Source organism: Carassius auratus, chromosome 3 (genome assembly GCF_003368295.1).
Source record: "Carassius auratus strain Wakin chromosome 3, ASM336829v1, whole genome shotgun sequence".
Taxonomy (NCBI): domain Eukaryota; kingdom Metazoa; phylum Chordata; class Actinopteri; order Cypriniformes; family Cyprinidae; genus Carassius; species Carassius auratus.
The window spans coordinates 28,521,402-28,538,240 of NC_039245.1; the positions used below are offsets into that span (position 1 = coordinate 28,521,402).

The 16,839-nt window shown below is 41.4% G+C and overlaps 1 protein-coding gene and 1 pseudogene across 1 annotated transcript; both read left to right on the forward strand.

Annotated features, from left to right (window-relative positions):
- The window catches only part of LOC113054528 (centrosomal protein of 112 kDa-like), a 160,583-nt pseudogene extending 159,390 nt beyond the window's left edge, over positions 1 to 1,193 (forward strand).
- On the forward strand, positions 1,161 to 16,514 carry LOC113053305 (axin-2-like). Its single transcript, XM_026218230.1, has 10 exons — positions 1,161 to 2,022; positions 4,769 to 4,909; positions 8,686 to 8,788; positions 10,082 to 10,222; positions 10,362 to 10,831; positions 10,958 to 11,125; positions 11,285 to 11,497; positions 11,590 to 11,670; positions 13,089 to 13,256; positions 15,227 to 16,514. Exons 1-10 carry the CDS (start codon positions 1,199 to 1,201, stop codon positions 15,351 to 15,353), a joined length of 2,436 nt encoding a protein of 811 aa, XP_026074015.1. The 5' UTR covers positions 1,161 to 1,198; the 3' UTR covers positions 15,354 to 16,514.
- The last annotated feature ends 325 nt before the right edge of the window (positions 16,515 to 16,839 follow it).

Consider the following 16,839-nt stretch of genomic DNA (forward strand, 5'->3'; position numbering starts at 1 on the left):
GTTAAAACGCGTCTTTTTGGTATGCTTTTTATTGTGTTGTTTTTAGTTTAGATCGGCTGTGTTTGAAGAATAGCTATTCATGATAATGTTTACGGGACTTCAACCCCGATCTCGTACTTTTGTTTTTCTTGAGGGGTTTGAAGTTGAATGCAGCATGGTTTGCCGTATTTCTCATGGATATAGATTAGATCACTCTTTATATCCTTAAGGGGCGACTTTAATACGTCGTTTAATCTTTCAAAACTTAAAGACGTGTCTTAATGTGTGTTTTGGACTTCTATATGTTTCAATTCCGTTGTATCTTTTATGATGCATGTGAGCTCATTTTTCATCAGAAGTGTAGTTTTGTACTATATATTATGATTTTTTTTTATTTTATTATAAATGTGTGTAGTTTTCATGTACGTGAAGCGATTACTTGCACTGTTAAGAGTGGTCAATGATTAGTATTGATATTGTAATGTTAAGTCTGTACTTTACAGATATACTGTAAGTAAGCATGTTGTTGACGAATTGGGTTTACATTATTGTGCGTTTCATTGCGTTTCGATTTCATCGTCACGAGTCAAGTTTTACGCGACATTTATGTGCAGAATTAAACATCGCCAAAACAGTAAAGTGGTATTGTTTTTACTTATGTTGCCGTTTTAAAAGTCGCTTTCTTACTATTTTGACTTTTTAAAATTGGAGTTATGACTGACTTATTTTTACTTATAAAACACAACTTAGAATGCCATGTTTTAATTATGTCGTTAAAGATTCATGTTTAATCGGATAAACTTAGTTTTAGTTAATGTGCGCCTTTTGTTGTTGTTGTTGTTGTTTTATTATTATTACATTGCCAAGATGTTATTCAAACTGGGGTTGGATGGGAAATATGTAATAAATATTTTGCTTAGAAAATGTTTAATTTGATCTGATTAAAAAAAAAAAAGTTAAAAAAATCTAGTAGTGTCCACATTGAATATAAACCGGGTCGCTTTGATTGCATTCGACAAAGCCGATTGTACACAGCAAGCGCGCACAATGTAGAGCTATATGTGTCTGAAGTGACTCTTTTGAAGTTTTGGGGCGGATCTGGTTTTGATGAGATCAATACTTTGTGTTTCAGAGAGAAGCTCCCCTGCTGATTTAAGAGAGAGAGGAGATTACAGCTGAGCTTCACACTGAAGGCTTTGCTGCTGGAGTTGCGAGAGCCATGAATAGGACACTAACAGATCCTATGGTCAGTAGCTTCAGAGAAGATGACCCACGTCCACCGGTCCCAGGGGAAGAGGGTGAGACGACATGCCACCATCCCAGCAAACTGGCCATGATGAGACCGAAGGATCCTGTGAAAATCATTATGACTGATCCTTGCTTTTCCACAGCAAGGAGGGATGATGATGGACTTGGGGAACCTGAGGGCAGTGCGTCCCCAGACTCCCCTCTTGCCCGGTGGACCAAATCTTTGCATTTCCTTCTGGGGGACCAGGACGGTGCTCAACTTTTCCGGTCATATCTTGAACGTGAGAAATGCGAGGACACTTTAGATTTCTGGTTCGCCTGCAATGGTTTCAGGCAAATGGACATCAAGGATACCAAAAAACACAGAGTTGCCAAAGCCATTTACAAGCGCTATATTGAGAACAACAGTGTTGTGGCCAAGCAGCTTAAACCTGCTACTAAGACCTTTATTAGGGATAATATTAAGCGTCAGCAGATTGACTCTGCAATGTTTGATCAGGCTCAAATGGAGATCCAGACTGCTATGGAGGAGAATGCCTATCAGATGTTCTTGACCTCAGACATATACCTTGAGTATGTCAGAACGGGGTGCGAGAACGCCAGTCATATGAATCCTAATGGACTAGGAGGTTTAAAGCTAGTATGTGGATACTTGCCGACTCTAAATGAAGAGGAAGAATGGAGTTGTAATGACTTTAAAGCCAAAGCTTTGGCCACTGTCGTTGGACTGTCTGCCAAAGTGTTACAGTCACCTCCATCCTTTCGTGCCGTGGAAGCATTGGAGAAAGGCTACAGGTGAGACATCCCAACAATTCTTTTTCACTTACTTAACAACTCTATGCTGCCACCATCAGTTAACAAAGTTCCTACTGCTGCATGCTTTATACTGCTTCATGTATCAGACACCTAATGGGTTGTAGCCTAGTGATTGAAAATCTAGTTGGGTAGCTGGAAAGTTGTAGGTGAAGCATCACAAAGATTGATTGAACTCTAGGATATCATTGTTTCTGTCCCTGAGCACTTTGTTACTCCAGAAGAATTATTTATATGTGTGTGTAAAGCAAGTCATTGTTGATAAATTATTTGAGGGGAAGATAATTAATAAGTTAGTAAAGAGTTTTCTGGTGTATTGTTTGTTAGATTCGTGTAGCTGTTGCTCTTGAATTCTTGCATTATACATGAGAGGCCCTTTCTTCCAAGTTTGGGGCAGTTTGCTCTCACCTGGCTTGCATTACGCAGAGAGAGAGAGAAGGGGAAAAACATCAATAGAGCAGCTCTTCCTTTCATGTAAATATTGTCTAGCACCAGGCCCTCTGCTGGCTCCACACAGTTTCCTCTGCTTTGAAATTCTTTCTCTGTTAGAGGATAATCTTCAAGGATCAAGGCTAGTTCACAATGCAAAATTGGTTTCAGCTGTCAAACTGATAAAAGAAGTGGCACACATCAAAAATGACAGATTCAAAAATGAAACTTTTTTGCTTTGCTATTAACAAAGTACTTCATTAAATTGCTCACGAGATTTTAACTTATTTTGATTGAAACAGTCTATGTGTTTAGACCAGCTCGGTTACTGTACTTTGTCATGTTTGACACATTTAGATGTCTTGAAGAGCTGTTGGTTTGGTTGTTCAAAAAAAAGTATGTTGTCTGAGTTTAACAAAACACAGGGGATAATCTGGTTTGATGAATTAGCACCCATCACACAACTTGAAGTTGTAAATGAGGCGACCCATCAAGGTGTGGTGCCAGACAAATGTTTATGTGTCTCAAAGACGGCCTATTGGGAGGGTGATCTTGAAGAAGGTGACAGAACGTTTCATCTTTGCTTATCTTTGTTGGGTTGTTTATGTAGGAGATGATTAAGAACCAGACGAGAGTAAGCAATGTTTTTTTTTCTTTTTATCTTATTCCCTGATTTCTTTTTGAAGAATGCTGCTTGAGCAGTCTGTTTTCCCTCTCTCTCTGGGAACTTTTTGTTCATCTGAAGCATGTGGAACTTATTTCTCTCCCTTTCTGTGTTTCTGAATCGAGTTATTCACAAAACAACATTCAGCAGCGGTTCCTCTGTGAGTCACAGAGACCGTGGCCTTCATCTCCACCGTTTCTTATTTACCACCGTTCTCCTCTGATTTCAACTGCCTCTCTTTTGCACTTTTATCTAGGAAGAAACTCAGAAGGATGGAGAATAAGCACACTTTTTGAGCGAGTGGAAAAGAAGGACAGAGGGGGGCGAGGCACCTCGTGAAAGAAAGCATGAATGAGGGGGTGAGCGAGGGAAGAATGTGAACCCAGCTGTGCTAAATACCTGACTCTGAGCGAGAGCTTCCAAAGGTCAGGTTTGAGTTGGGGCCGCAGGCTATAGTCCTGCTGGGTCTCCCTCACAGCGCTGCTGGCTGTAGGCATTCTCATAAAGAGGAGACCCCCCCCCCCCTCCTTCTTTCTTTCCGCTCTCTCTCTCCCTTTCGGCCCAGCTCAGGTTCTCTACCTCCTCCTCCTCTTCCAGTGAAGCAGGAATGTGTCACAGCAGGAGAGAGGGGTATGGAGAGCGAGAGAGAGATCGGAGGGAGGGGTGGCCTTGGTGGGTATGTGGAGGAGGTGCCCTTAGCAGAGGAAAGAGCACAAGAGGAGGAATGACATGAAACGGGAAAGTTTAGAAGGGGGAGGTAAAGTGAGGAACAGGGTGCCTGGCCCAGACAAAAGGCCCCAGATATGCTCCGCTGAGGGGAAGTGGCATTGGCAATTCACACAGATGTGCTGCTCACTTAACTTTCCCCCTGATCATCCTTCCCCGGGCTGTGGAGGGGTGGGTAAAGGAGATGAAAGGGAAGAGTAGAGAAAGACAAACTGAGCTTGAGTTCCTCCCCCTACCAAAAAAAAAAGGACTAGTAAAAAAAAAAAAAGCTGGACCCTATTCACAAACATAAGAGAAGCCATATTAGAAGCATTTTGTATTTGCAATGTGATATTTCCCCCCTATTGCTCACAGTATTGGGATGATATTTTAACATTTTTTCCTTTTATTTGATCATTTAGCTGATGTTTTTTATTCATATCGTTAGCGACAGAATCACAGTCTAGGCAAGTACACATTTGTGGTCTCGTTGTTCATACTTGACATGCTTTCTTGCATTACTGTGGTGGTAACAGACCTCAGTAGTCAAGATGGCAAACAAGTTACCTTCAGATGTCTTTCCTGTTAAATGGAGGCGTCAACTTTGAGATGGCAAAGCTAGTGAAGATGCCACTGTTTCTAAGTTCCTTTTCGAACTGTTGCTCTGCTATGCCAGAGCAACAGTCAGTTTACGCTATTGCACACAATAGTTCAGTTGTGGCAAAGCTTAGAATGCAACGGAACACATTGCAGAAAGTAATACACGTTCTGGCCTTCTAAGTTCAGTTCCCTTTGAGTAACCTAGTATCTTGCAAATGCCTCAATTGTGAGCTCACTATTCAACCAAGCAACCTTCCAGTTATCAGCCTTAAAATGTAACCACTGTACCACACTTTCAACTAAAACCAAAATTGTTTGTTGTTTCTGTAGGTCCTACAGACGCAGCGAGCCTGGAAACCCCTGTCGGATTGCATCTGGTTATAGTTTTGCCCCTGCCACCAGTGCCAATGATAGCGAGGTCTCCAGTGATGCCCTGACAGATGACTCGATGTCGATGACGGACAGTAGTGTGTAAGTGTCTTTCTGTAACCCTCTATTTCTTTATTTTCCTGTTTCTTAACATAGTAAACTGCCTACCTAGATGGTGCTGTTGGGCATCATAGGCAAATCGGAATGAATAGATGATGCCTAAAAATAGGGATGCACCTATTACTGATACGATATCGGCCCGATACTGAGCTCCTGTATTTGTACTCGTTAAAATGCCCCAATACCAATTTTACTCAAATCAAACGGTCTAATGCTCATGAAGTGACTGTCAGAGCAGTTCTGGAGATGTTGTTCATGTGTTCACATCCTCATTTAGTGAGACAGCAGACACTGAAATCACCGCGAGCGTCACGCGCTTCAGTGTGTGTAAATAAATGAAGAAGTGCCATTCATTAACAGAGACACGCAGAACATGCAGGATTTATATTTAAATTGTCTTTTCTGGCTTAATATTTACAGATATTAGTCCATATCGTGATTTGATGTAAGTGCAATGACCTATTTTTGAATTCATTCCAAAATTGGCAAATTCCGTGCCATTCCGCGCTAAACTGTAAATTCTGTTTTTATGACTGGAATTCCGCGATTCCCTTCGCGTTTTCTGCATTGTGGAAATCATAGGGCCTTAGTTGTGATATGCCAGCTCTATCTTGCAATGGTCACACAACACAACGTTCTCTTTACGTTTGCCCGCGCCCTCAAATCAAAACACTGCTGACTCCTTGTGCCTCCTTCCGCTTTGTGGGTGACGTAAACGCGTTGTCACATTATTCAGAGGCCAGATATTAATTATATATTTTTTACTAGTGGGTGCAGGACACTATAGTTCATTTACAAAAGCGAGAATAGCAAAGTAAACTGTGACAAATTATACCCCAAAATGTTTCAAATAGTTGACTACCAGTAAAACTGATACAAATTTGGGTCCAAAAATTATTCAGTTCAGGTTTGCATGAACCTGGATGACAACATGCCCAGGAGACTACAGGCAGTCATTGAGGCTAAGGGTTGTACGACTAAGTATTAATAGCTGTGTAAATACTGACATACTAACAGCTGTCTGAATAATTTTTGGTCGATTGTAATCCATTACATACCTTTCTCTCAAAGTTTACATTGAGGCTTAATTATTTAGTTATTTGTGGCTGATAATGAGATGGGATACAGATTGACTTTTAAATGTGTTTGATATTTGTTTAATGCTTGCTGGAGTCTTGTGGGGATGAGCTATGAAGAAGGAGTGGACCCAAGAGAAGAGCCCTCAGATAATGTGCTTCCTCTATGCGCTAATTGAAGCTAATGTTTGCAAATTCCTCAACAGGAAATGACACTGGACAGTTTGTCCTCCTCTTTTGCCCATGCTCTTTCTCTATAAAGCTTTGATCTTCCATGGCTTTCTTTTTAGACTTTGCACAACTTAGTCACTGAAGACGAAGTCATTATTTATTGGTTTCCCCATTGTCCCTGGAAAAAGGGGGTGGGGGTTAACTTGCCATGTGAACTCTATAAGACACTCATTGAGGTGCTTTGGCAGTAAATTAAAGGAATCTCAACTCGCATGGAGGCTTGGTATGAGCCCACCAGAGCTGGAACGAGGGGGATCCGGTGTCAGCTTGGCCTTTGAGAGGTTAGCCATTTCTGGAGCACAAGAGCAGGTCACCTGGGATTAGGGTGTTTGGGACCCCATCCCCCAGACACTCATGTACACCACCCATTCAACCCCACCTCTGCCTGAAACCAGCCCTCCCCCTCATGTTTGCGGCAGAGGCAATTGTGCGAGTGCATAGCTAAGTGCAGAGAGTGAGAAATAAAGTGCATGCTGGATGAAAGGCTTAACTGAATCGCTTTCAGCCCATTGTTAGGCCCCGGGAGCTTAGAGGGATAAGAGGATGGCTGGCTGCTTTGAAAATTACTTGCACAAGTGAATAGGAGATTCCCATAAAGCACAGCTAGCCTGTGACACCCCAAAGCTCAAAACGCAGTGAGTGTATGTGGACAGTGGATGGATTGAACCATAGATTCCTATTTTGATATGCACAACCATGCATTTTTTTTACCAAAATGTGCAACAGCTTTTTGAGTGACTTGTCTTCAAATCATCTTAGTTTGAAGTATTTCTTTATTAGTTAAAACCGCTGCATAGTACTTGCAAGGTTACAACATAAATGTAAAATTAGTGATTCAAACAAAAGTGAATCGACGTTTGTTTGTTCTGAAAAAAAAAAAAAGATCTGCATGCTCCTGTCCAGTGATATTACGCATATTTAGCTATTGCATTTCTTATTTTATGTTTTGTTTAAATTTGCGCTACTTTGAAGTAGCATAGGCAATGGGAAAAACAGTCTCTGTGTTCTTTATTTGGAGGCTAATTTGATTGGAATTAGCTGTGTTTTTGTTGAGTTAAAAGGCACTGCGCTACATCAGAATCTGAATTCCAGATAAAGGGAGGGAGCGAGGGAGGGGAGGAGAAATGGGGGAAATTTTGCTTATATCTTATTTATGGATTTACTTGGACGCTAGGGAATGCCGCTGCGCCGACTTCAAACATTACCTTATCTTACAAACCAGCCTTTTGATGTGTGCAAGATCAGAGGCTGACTGCCGAGCGCTTGCCAAATGAAGATTGGAGCGACGGCTTTATGCGCATGACTGTGAGCTTTCAGAGACGTGCTAGAAACTGCATTTGGGCTAGGTCATACACTTCAGGGTAAGAAAAAGCAAAGGAAACTGGCCTGACTAAAAAAAATAAAAAAAATAAAATAAACATAAGCCAGGTGAAGGTGGAGGTTTATAAACCATGGATTAGGAGTGTTTATGGAAACACAAGCCATCTTTTATTGTGATTGGTAACATCGTATGGATGCCATGAGGGTGGCAAAGTTTGAGTGTGCATTGGCATTAGTAGCAGCATTTGCGCTACTGCCCTTTTGGTTCGAGCGAGCCCCATGGGGTCTGTGCTGGGATAGAGAGCAGAGAAAGATCTTGCTGTTACCAGCACTCTGGAATGCTCATGGCTAACATGGAGAAATATGAAAAACTTTGGGGTTTGGATGATATTGAAAGAAAAGTCATATAGATCACACTTTTAGTTTGCACAGGTTCAGAGTGCATCATTTTCTGGGCCATTATTTCACAACACACTATAGCCCCTTTTCACACTGCACGTCAGACCCAGCAAGTTGCCGGAACATTGCTGGTTCGCCTTCTGTGTAAAAGCAAACATGTCCCGGGATTGATTCCGGCATTGAACCCGAGTTGGGGACCTAGTAACATTGTCAGGTTCAATCCTGGGACGAGTGGTGTTTGAACAAAAGCCAAATTTAATGCGGTGTCATAGTGTTGACGCACGTTATCGCATGACTCTTTTACCGTATAAAAAGATATGTGCAAACTGTAATGAAGCAGAGACCAGTTCCTCACTTTCCGTGCTGACACCGAGATCGTTTGCCAGCTTCAGTGAAAGTATAACGTGCCTAACGTTTTTGACTCGTACATTACACATCATGCCCTGATGTCACGTGTCATTAAGGGACCTTAACGGGTTGTGTGTAAATGCGCTGCCATAATCCAGGTAATCACGGGGAGTGTGAAAGTGCACAATCTAGCGACCCGGGAACAATTGCCGGAACACTTTACTCGTATATTTACCGGAATCGCAGTGTGAAAGGGGCTTATGTATTGATCTGTATGACTACAGGATTTTCGTGTCTATGATTCTGTATGCAGTATGTGTCTTGAATATTGTGTTTGAGTTTAGGCAGTAAATAACCTTCAATGTTCACTGTGTGTCCTGACAGAGATGCCATCCCTCCGTACAAGCTGGGAAGTAGAAAACAATTACAACGGGAGATGCAGCGCAACATGAGGATGAATGGCCAAGTGTCTCTACCTCCGTTCCCTGTAAGTGTCTTCGCCATCCTTCTGAAATACACACAAACAACTCCAACAAAACCCCAATTATAAAGCATTACCCATTTACGGTTGTGGACCGTTCCTGTTGCTGTGCTATTTTTCGGATAATGACTCCTAATAAACTGCCATACTGCACTAAATAAGTCTGTTTTATCCCGGGGCACCAAAATCAACTGTCTCTCTCTGAGAGCACTTTGATCAGCAGATGAATGGGGCTGACTTCAAGGGAAGTGACAACTTCCAACTGAGCTGCACCCTTTTTATTCCTCCAGTAGCACCCTGCATCCCCCTCTCCCTCGTTTCCTCTCTGCCTTCCTCAAAGTAGAAAAAAAGAGATGGATGGTTAGTGTTTGGAGAAAGAATTTGGAAAGACAACTTGTTAAGCAAGTCCACTGTCCCTATGCCTCCTTATCCTTTCTTACTCCTAAGTATTTTAAATTCTACATTGGAAAGACTTTATCTATTCTATGTTTTCTCTCTTAATGTTTCTATGTCCTTCCCTGCCGCCCTCTCTTTTTGTCTAGCTTGTAATATTTCCCTTCTGATTTGGCAATGACTGGCTGCCCATCCCAGGATGCTACTTTTAGGCAGCAGGGGCCTGGAGCTGCTGCAAGTCTCACCAGCAACTCGTTTTGCTTTCTTCTCTCTCTTTAGTCTCTCCCTTTATCACCTTCACAAAAAGATGGAAATGGAAAGAGAAAGCCAAATCAAGTAAGACAGGGCACAAAATAATAATAAAAATAATAAGAAAGCGGATCATTGTGTGAGACACACACATGGGGCAGGAGGATAATGTGGCTACTGTAGTTCAAAGGTGCCTTCTGTCATCGGGGGGGAATAAATTACCTCTGTGGTTCTGATCTCCCGACGCTTGACTCCTCTAGTGGCAGCACACATCTCGCCAGTTTACTTTCTCTTCTTTTAATCCTTCTCTCTTTCCTTTTTTCCTTTTTCCCCCTGTCGATATGTGACTTTTATTGCTAGATGTAAAGCCAGTGTCCCTGCCACCCCTGGTGAGCGTTTGATATTTGACGAGGGCTCTTTGAAGCTGCCTGACTTCACAGGCCAGGCTGATGGCTTGGTTGCACTACACAGGGAACAAGCCGAGGCTCCTTAGAGCGTGACCAACTGCTCATGCCGGCTGCGGCCCATGCCACTGATGTGTGTGTGTGTGTGTGTTGTATGGGCAGTAGACTTATGTGGGGAGGGCTGCTGTAGAAGTCAACCCCTCCTGTCCTGTCTGGTCTTCTCGCTAACATGTATCTCTCTCTGGATGTGCAGAGGACGCGGCGGCCACCTAAGGAGATGACTCCCGTGGAGCCAGCAGCCTTTGCGGCACAGCTGATAGCCAGGCTGGAGCGTCTGAAGCGGGAACAGGAAACCATGAGCTCTCTAGAGGAGAGACTTCAGCAGATTCAGGAGGTATTGCTGGAAGTCTCTGAAAATTGTCACTGTGTCAATTTTACTTCCTCTATTGAAGAATTCCGAGAAACATACATTTTGGGAAAAATTCATGTTTTCAAGAATTTCTTTGTGACATTGCATAATTGTGTGTGTTCAGGAGGAGGAGAGGGATGAATCTGAGGTGTGTGGAAGCAGCGCATCCCACTCTCTGCCTTTGCTCCCTCCTGGCTCTCATGAGGAGGACCCCCAGGCCATCCTGGACGAGCACCTGTCCAGAGTTCTCAAGACCCCTGGCTGTCAGTCTCCAGGAATGCTTCGGCATTCCCCACGCTCACGATCTCCTGAACAGCGCCCCCTGCCTCGGGGAGGTCCTGGGACCAGGTTGAAGTCTGGCTCTGTGAATGGGTACATGCCATCCAAGATCTCCAGACAGTCAACCAAGCACACCCATCACCACTACATCCATCACCACGCTGGTCCCAAAAGCAAGGAGCAGATTGAGGCAGAGGCAACCCAGCAGGTGCAGTGCCTGTGCCATGGAGCTTCAGAATGCTGCTCTGCCCCCTACAACCGCAGCCGGAGTCTGGGCAGAGACCAGTGTGGCAGCCCTGCAGAAGTGGCCTTTGGGTAAGTTTTTCTTTTGTTGTTGTTGTTCTTTAGTTCCTCATTACTTTTTAATTGTTGGATCCTGGAGTCTATAAATGGTTGTTTTTATTAATAAACTTCAAATTGTATTAATTTTTCTGCTGCTAGGAATTCCAGCTCTTTATCCAAGCGTCTGTGTAAATCTGGAGAGGAGGTGAACACCGAAGGGTGTGAGAGCAGTCTCTTTCAGCTGCCAGCTGACAGTACAGACCGCTCTCAAAACGTATGGCAGTGGATCCTGGAGAGTGACCGACAGACCAAGCACAAGCCCCACAGGTCTGACTCGCAACTTTGTGTTCATCTCTATGTTGTAATCCTAAATCTTTGAAAATTTTTGTGCTTATGTGTTTGCACTACCAGTGGTTGCCCATCTTGATTCCTCTGAGCGTTTGTGTTTACATTGTACTTACATGATCAAATTGTCTTTTCTTGCAGCACTCAAAATGTAAAAAAGTCGCACTGTTTGGAACCCACACGCACACACACCTGGGGAGGTGGGGGAAGCAGTGGGCATCTCCGTGCCCACCAGCCTGCACACCCCTTCGTTCAGGACCCTGCCATGCCACCTCTACCCCCTCCCAACACCCTAGCACAGCTGGAAGAGGCCCGCAGACGCCTAGAAGAAGTTTCCAAACCTTCTAAACAGAGGTACACACTCAAGACTTTACAACCCTGATTGTCAGTACTTTCTAAAAACTCTCGAATGATTTCTGTATTGATGTATGGGTTCCACTTCACAGGCATTCAACATCAAGTCTTCAGAGAGACAAGAGTCACCCAGTGCCTGTACAAAATGGCAGTTCAGCACTTCATACAGACGAGTATGCATCACTCCTGATAGTCATCTTCTTGCATGTTTTAATTCACTTTTCATTGATGAATGACACACACGTATGCATGTAATGTTGCAGTCGTTGGATGCTTTGCATCCCTTAGTCCTTTTCTTTCTTTGAGCATCTCCTTGTTTTTCTCTCTCTTGATTTCTGGCCCTGGCCATTATTGAAAGTGAGGAGCATTGGCCACCTGATGGCAAAACTCTTTTACATTTCTAAGACTAGGTTGGCTTTCTGAAGTAGCACTACAAAGTGGAGAAAAGGGAAGGTGGATAATGTTGACCATTTGTCTCCTCACTCAAGGCCCCGATATACTTCAAACGAAATTGAAGAACGAACAGATATGATGTAATTGTGAACAAAATCAGGCCGAAACAAAGTTCGTTTTGAGTTTGTTTCAGCAGTTCGAAACAGCTGACCAAAGCAAACTTTCTGGGGGAGTTAATTTGGCTCCTTAACACCTTTGAGCTTCCATTGGTACATGGTTTATTTATTTGAATATATAAAATATAAAAAGCTATAACAGTTTATCCGGTTTAATAAAATAAACAAAAATAAAATAAAGTATCAAACTGACTCCAATATTTTTTTCCACATCATGCTGGTTTTTGGACTATGAGACATTCACACTTCCCATAAAGGACTGATAATGGAAAAGAATGGCATTTGTATTGCAAACAGGACATTTGACTCTGAACTGCTGCTAATAATTTTTGTTTTGTCTGTAATATTCTGACCATTGGTGTCCGTCAAACTTTGTTTGAAGTATACTGGGGCCTTCAGTCTCTGACAGCATTTGATAAACTCAAAGCACTGCATTTGTGACAACTATAGGCTATTCTTTCTGTGTTTGTGTGTGTGTGTGTGTGTGTGTATATATATATATATATGTGTATATATATATGTGTATATATATGTGTATAAGTATGTTAGTTCACCCAAAAATTAAAACTAGCCCATCAGTTACTCACCCTCAAGTCATCCCAAGTGTATATGACTTTGATCTTTCATGCTGTTTAATGCAACTCAGTGGGGTGTTACAGTGCATCAGTCAAAAAGAAGTTCAATAAAAAGTTCTTATCCATAAAAATGTGCTCTGGGAAGTGAACAAAGGCCTTCTGTAGAGAATCAATGTGTTTTTTGTTTTTTTTCTTCATCAATTGCATGACCTGTAATGGTAATAGTGATGGTTAAGGAGACAGCACTGATAACATCCTAACATGTTTCCACAAAATCTAATACTGATGCATAAAAACAAGCCTGACCCTAAATATTTCCTGTTGTGTCATTACAGATTTTCAATGTGTTGTGCATGCCATCTGTTGTGGTCTTTAAGGCCTAGCTAATATTATCCTCTTCTGTGATGATCTTTAAGTTTGTGCTCATTTTATTTTATGTCTTTACAGACTGAAAGATCTCAAAAAGATGTCAGGTTCCCACAGTAGTTTGTGCTCTGAGACAGTGGTCACATACTTCTTTTGTGGTGAAGAAATCCCATACCGCCGGATGATGAAAACACACAGCCTCACACTCGGACACTTCAAGGAACAACTGAGGAAAAAAGGAAACTACAGGTATGCTCTCAGTTCTGATGAGTGAATTAATGTTTGACAGTTTATATTAAGGCTGCTGAAGACTTGATATAATAGTTGTGCAATTAGCTAATTTATAAATATTCTTGCAAGGTTTTTTTAATGTGTTTTTTACACTGGTTGTGTTGGTCTCTGCAAGGCTGCGATGTTTACTATACGTTATTTACATCAAGTATGGAGTTAAGACGACAAGAAAGAGAGGGGTGGGTGCACAGAGAAAGAAAGAATGAGGGAATTTTAACTGTAGCCGTTTGTTCACATCTGGTATTGATTTCATCTTAAGGCACATTTAATAAGAAGCTCTTTGAAGCTCAGGCCTTTCATTTGATGCACAAAGACTTGCACACATTTTCAACAATTGTATCAAGTTGCTCTCATACATTTGTGTGTTTACGTAAAACTATCAGTTTTTTTTTTTTTTTTTTTTGATTATTTCTAAATTATATCAAAGCCTCTCTGGCTGCCAGTGGTTTTCCCTGTGCATGTTGACTCCATAAAAGCCCATTTTAAGCACACCAGAACAGTTGAGTAACTTTTAATTGGGAACTAACCCAGTCATAGCTTTTATCTGCCCCTGACCACAATCTGTAATGCCTTGTGTGGTTGCATTGTCCATATTGATAACTTTATTTTATCAAATAGCTTGTTGTTTGTATCATAAATAAATATAGTAAAACATTTCCCCATGTAAGGGACCCCTCTCTCACAATGCACATTTTCAAGGAAAAGAGAATTCAAAGCTGATGATTTTAATCGCAAAAAATGTGTGTAGTTGGGTCATTTCAACATGGCAGAAATTCAACAAAGAACAGTACTGCCAGAGTTGCCAGACAATATTGGTGCCAGATGTTGCGAAGAGAAAATCTTGCCTAATAAAACATGTTCCAATGGAAAGACTTCTTTCTCTTTCTTTTTTCTTCTCCCTCTCTTTTTTTCAAACAAATAAGAGCCATGCTTCCCTTTTGAAGATTTTGCGGAGGAGGATATAGCTTATTCTCCAGAAATAAGGATGTAATTATGTGCCCTGTCACAGTATTCAAGTTTGTCCCTCATTTATGAAGTTTGGTTTGGGCAGTGGGAGAACAATGGATTGTTTCCGACATATTGAAAGAAGAAAAGCAACTTTGTTCTTGTCGGTTGTTGTTTTGAGTCATGGTTATTCCTGTTTGTGTTTTATGTGTGCTGTTTCTATGACTTGGTGGTGTTCGCTTGTAAAACCATAGCATTCACAGCAGCGCAAGTTAGTAAGAGGGGGCATTTTCCATTACAAAGCCAATTACTGAGGCAGACCTCACCACTCCCTCCCCTCCCACTGTTTTCTCTTCCTTCTGGAGGAGGTGGAGATCATTAGTGTATCAGAGGTGGAAGGAAAAAGACAAATCGAATGATAGAAATTAGGCAAAGAGGTCATCCGTCAAGGTCAAAGACTAGATTAAGGTCAGACTCATCCCGTCGCAATGTAGTAATGAAAAAAGTGTAGCATAGACTCTGCGGCACCCAAAAATGTCAGCCCTTGTGAAAGATCCCTTCATTTGCTCAGAGCTCCCAATTAGACAGCAGAGGCCTGATGGTGGACGGGTGGTAGTGTTTAACGGACCCAGTAATTTAGGCTAAAGCACCTCTTTGTCCCCTATATATATATATATATATATATATATATATATATATATATATATATATATATATATATGTGATGCGGGTATTTAAAATCAACATGAAATGGTGTTTGAAACATTTTACTTTCATAATGTGACAGGTTTCCTATTGAAACCGATGTTTGGATTGGATTGTGAAGTGTATCTGTGACAGTTCCATGGGGTCTTTAAGCATTTCATAGGCTTGGAAAACAAAATTGTAGTCTCCTGGAATAAAAGAATACCATTTTACCTATGTACCTATACATTTATGAATCCCATCAACAGTTTGTTGACTGTACATGCGCTCTCTTTCAGGTACTACTTCAAAAAGGCCAGTGATGAGTTTGAGTGCGGTGCTGTGTTTGAAGAGGTCTGGGATGACTGCACAGTTTTGCCCATGTATGAGGGCAAAATCCTTGGCAAAGTGGAGAGAATGGACTAAATAAACATGACGGCGGACTTACCTAGCACTTAAGGCTAAGTCAACAAGTGGAAAATTTACTTTTTATGAAGCTTAAGCTCACCAAACTATTGAAGGAATACTAGCCAATGAAGTACAGAGGGATCTGAACCAGCAATGCATCACAAGAAATTGTTCCTTTGATTTGGAACCCTAAGAGAGATGTTATGACCAATGAAGAAGTAGTCATCCACTTGTTTGTTTGGACTACAACATGCCAACGTTGGTGTGTACCATGGACTGCTGACCAGCATTTGTGATAACTGTAGATTTATATACGTGTGTTGGATGTGAGAACGTGTGCTTGTGTATACAGAGGGGCTCATATGTACACAAAATTATAATATGCTTCAAAAGTTAAAGACTTTATTGCTATTTATTAAACTGTCATTCCACTCATACTTGTGTTCAGATTATGGACAAGCTGCTTATTTGATAGGGAGTTTTTAAATGTTATACATGCATGGATGGATGTCTAGAGTCCCGTGACCTTAACTAAACAGACTGTACCAGGAATCTTTTCTTCTGGCCAATGAGAAAGAAATGTGCTTCAGACCAGCACACTTCTCTAGATCTCTCTGCTGATTGGGGGGGGGGTATTTCAACCTTTATTGCCCAGCCAATAGCTGATGATGTGTTCCATCTTTAGTGCCTTTGGTTTAAGGTCCGAACATTGCACAGGAACCAATAGCCTTGTCCTGAAAACTGTTCCCAAACTAAGAAATGTAAGGTCATACTATTTAAAATAAAAAAAATAATCTGAATTTCAATACTGTTTGGGAGATCAGAGGGTGTGCATAGAATGGGTTAATGTCCTGTTAAAATGCTGAAAGACCTGGTGTAGCTGATTTAAAACCACAGAGCTCCAGGGCAAAATCTCGGAATTCACTGGCATGAGTGGATGAGAACATGCCATTGCTAGTGTATTTATATATTACCTGTGCCTACATGGATACCATGCTGTGTGCTGCCCTGTTTCAGGGTGTGAATATTCCCTTGCTTTTCTGAGGGGTTTATGTTTAAAATATTTTTTATTTTTTTTATGCTTTGGATATCTTGTAATTATTACATTACGTTTCAGTGTTTTCCTCCCCCAATATTGTTTGTGTTTCACTAAAATGTAAATTATGCATTATACAGAGCTTCATTTTAAGGACGACTTGGTACTTTAATTATTGTAATTATGAAGAGATGTAGCCTTTATTAAAATTTATATTTTTTAAATGAACGCTAGTATGTTTGTGTGGTTACTGTGCATTTGTGTTTGGGCGGAAGTGTTTTTTGCCCTTTGACTCATTTTCAATTGAGCAACTAAGGTAGGCATTGGGGATGCAACTATACCATTTTTTTTCAGAACCGATCCGATACCAGCTCAGTTTTTTTACATTCAATTTAGAATTCCTATATTCAATTCAAGTTTATTTGAATAGCGCGTTTTACAATGCAAATTGTTACAAAGCAACTTTAC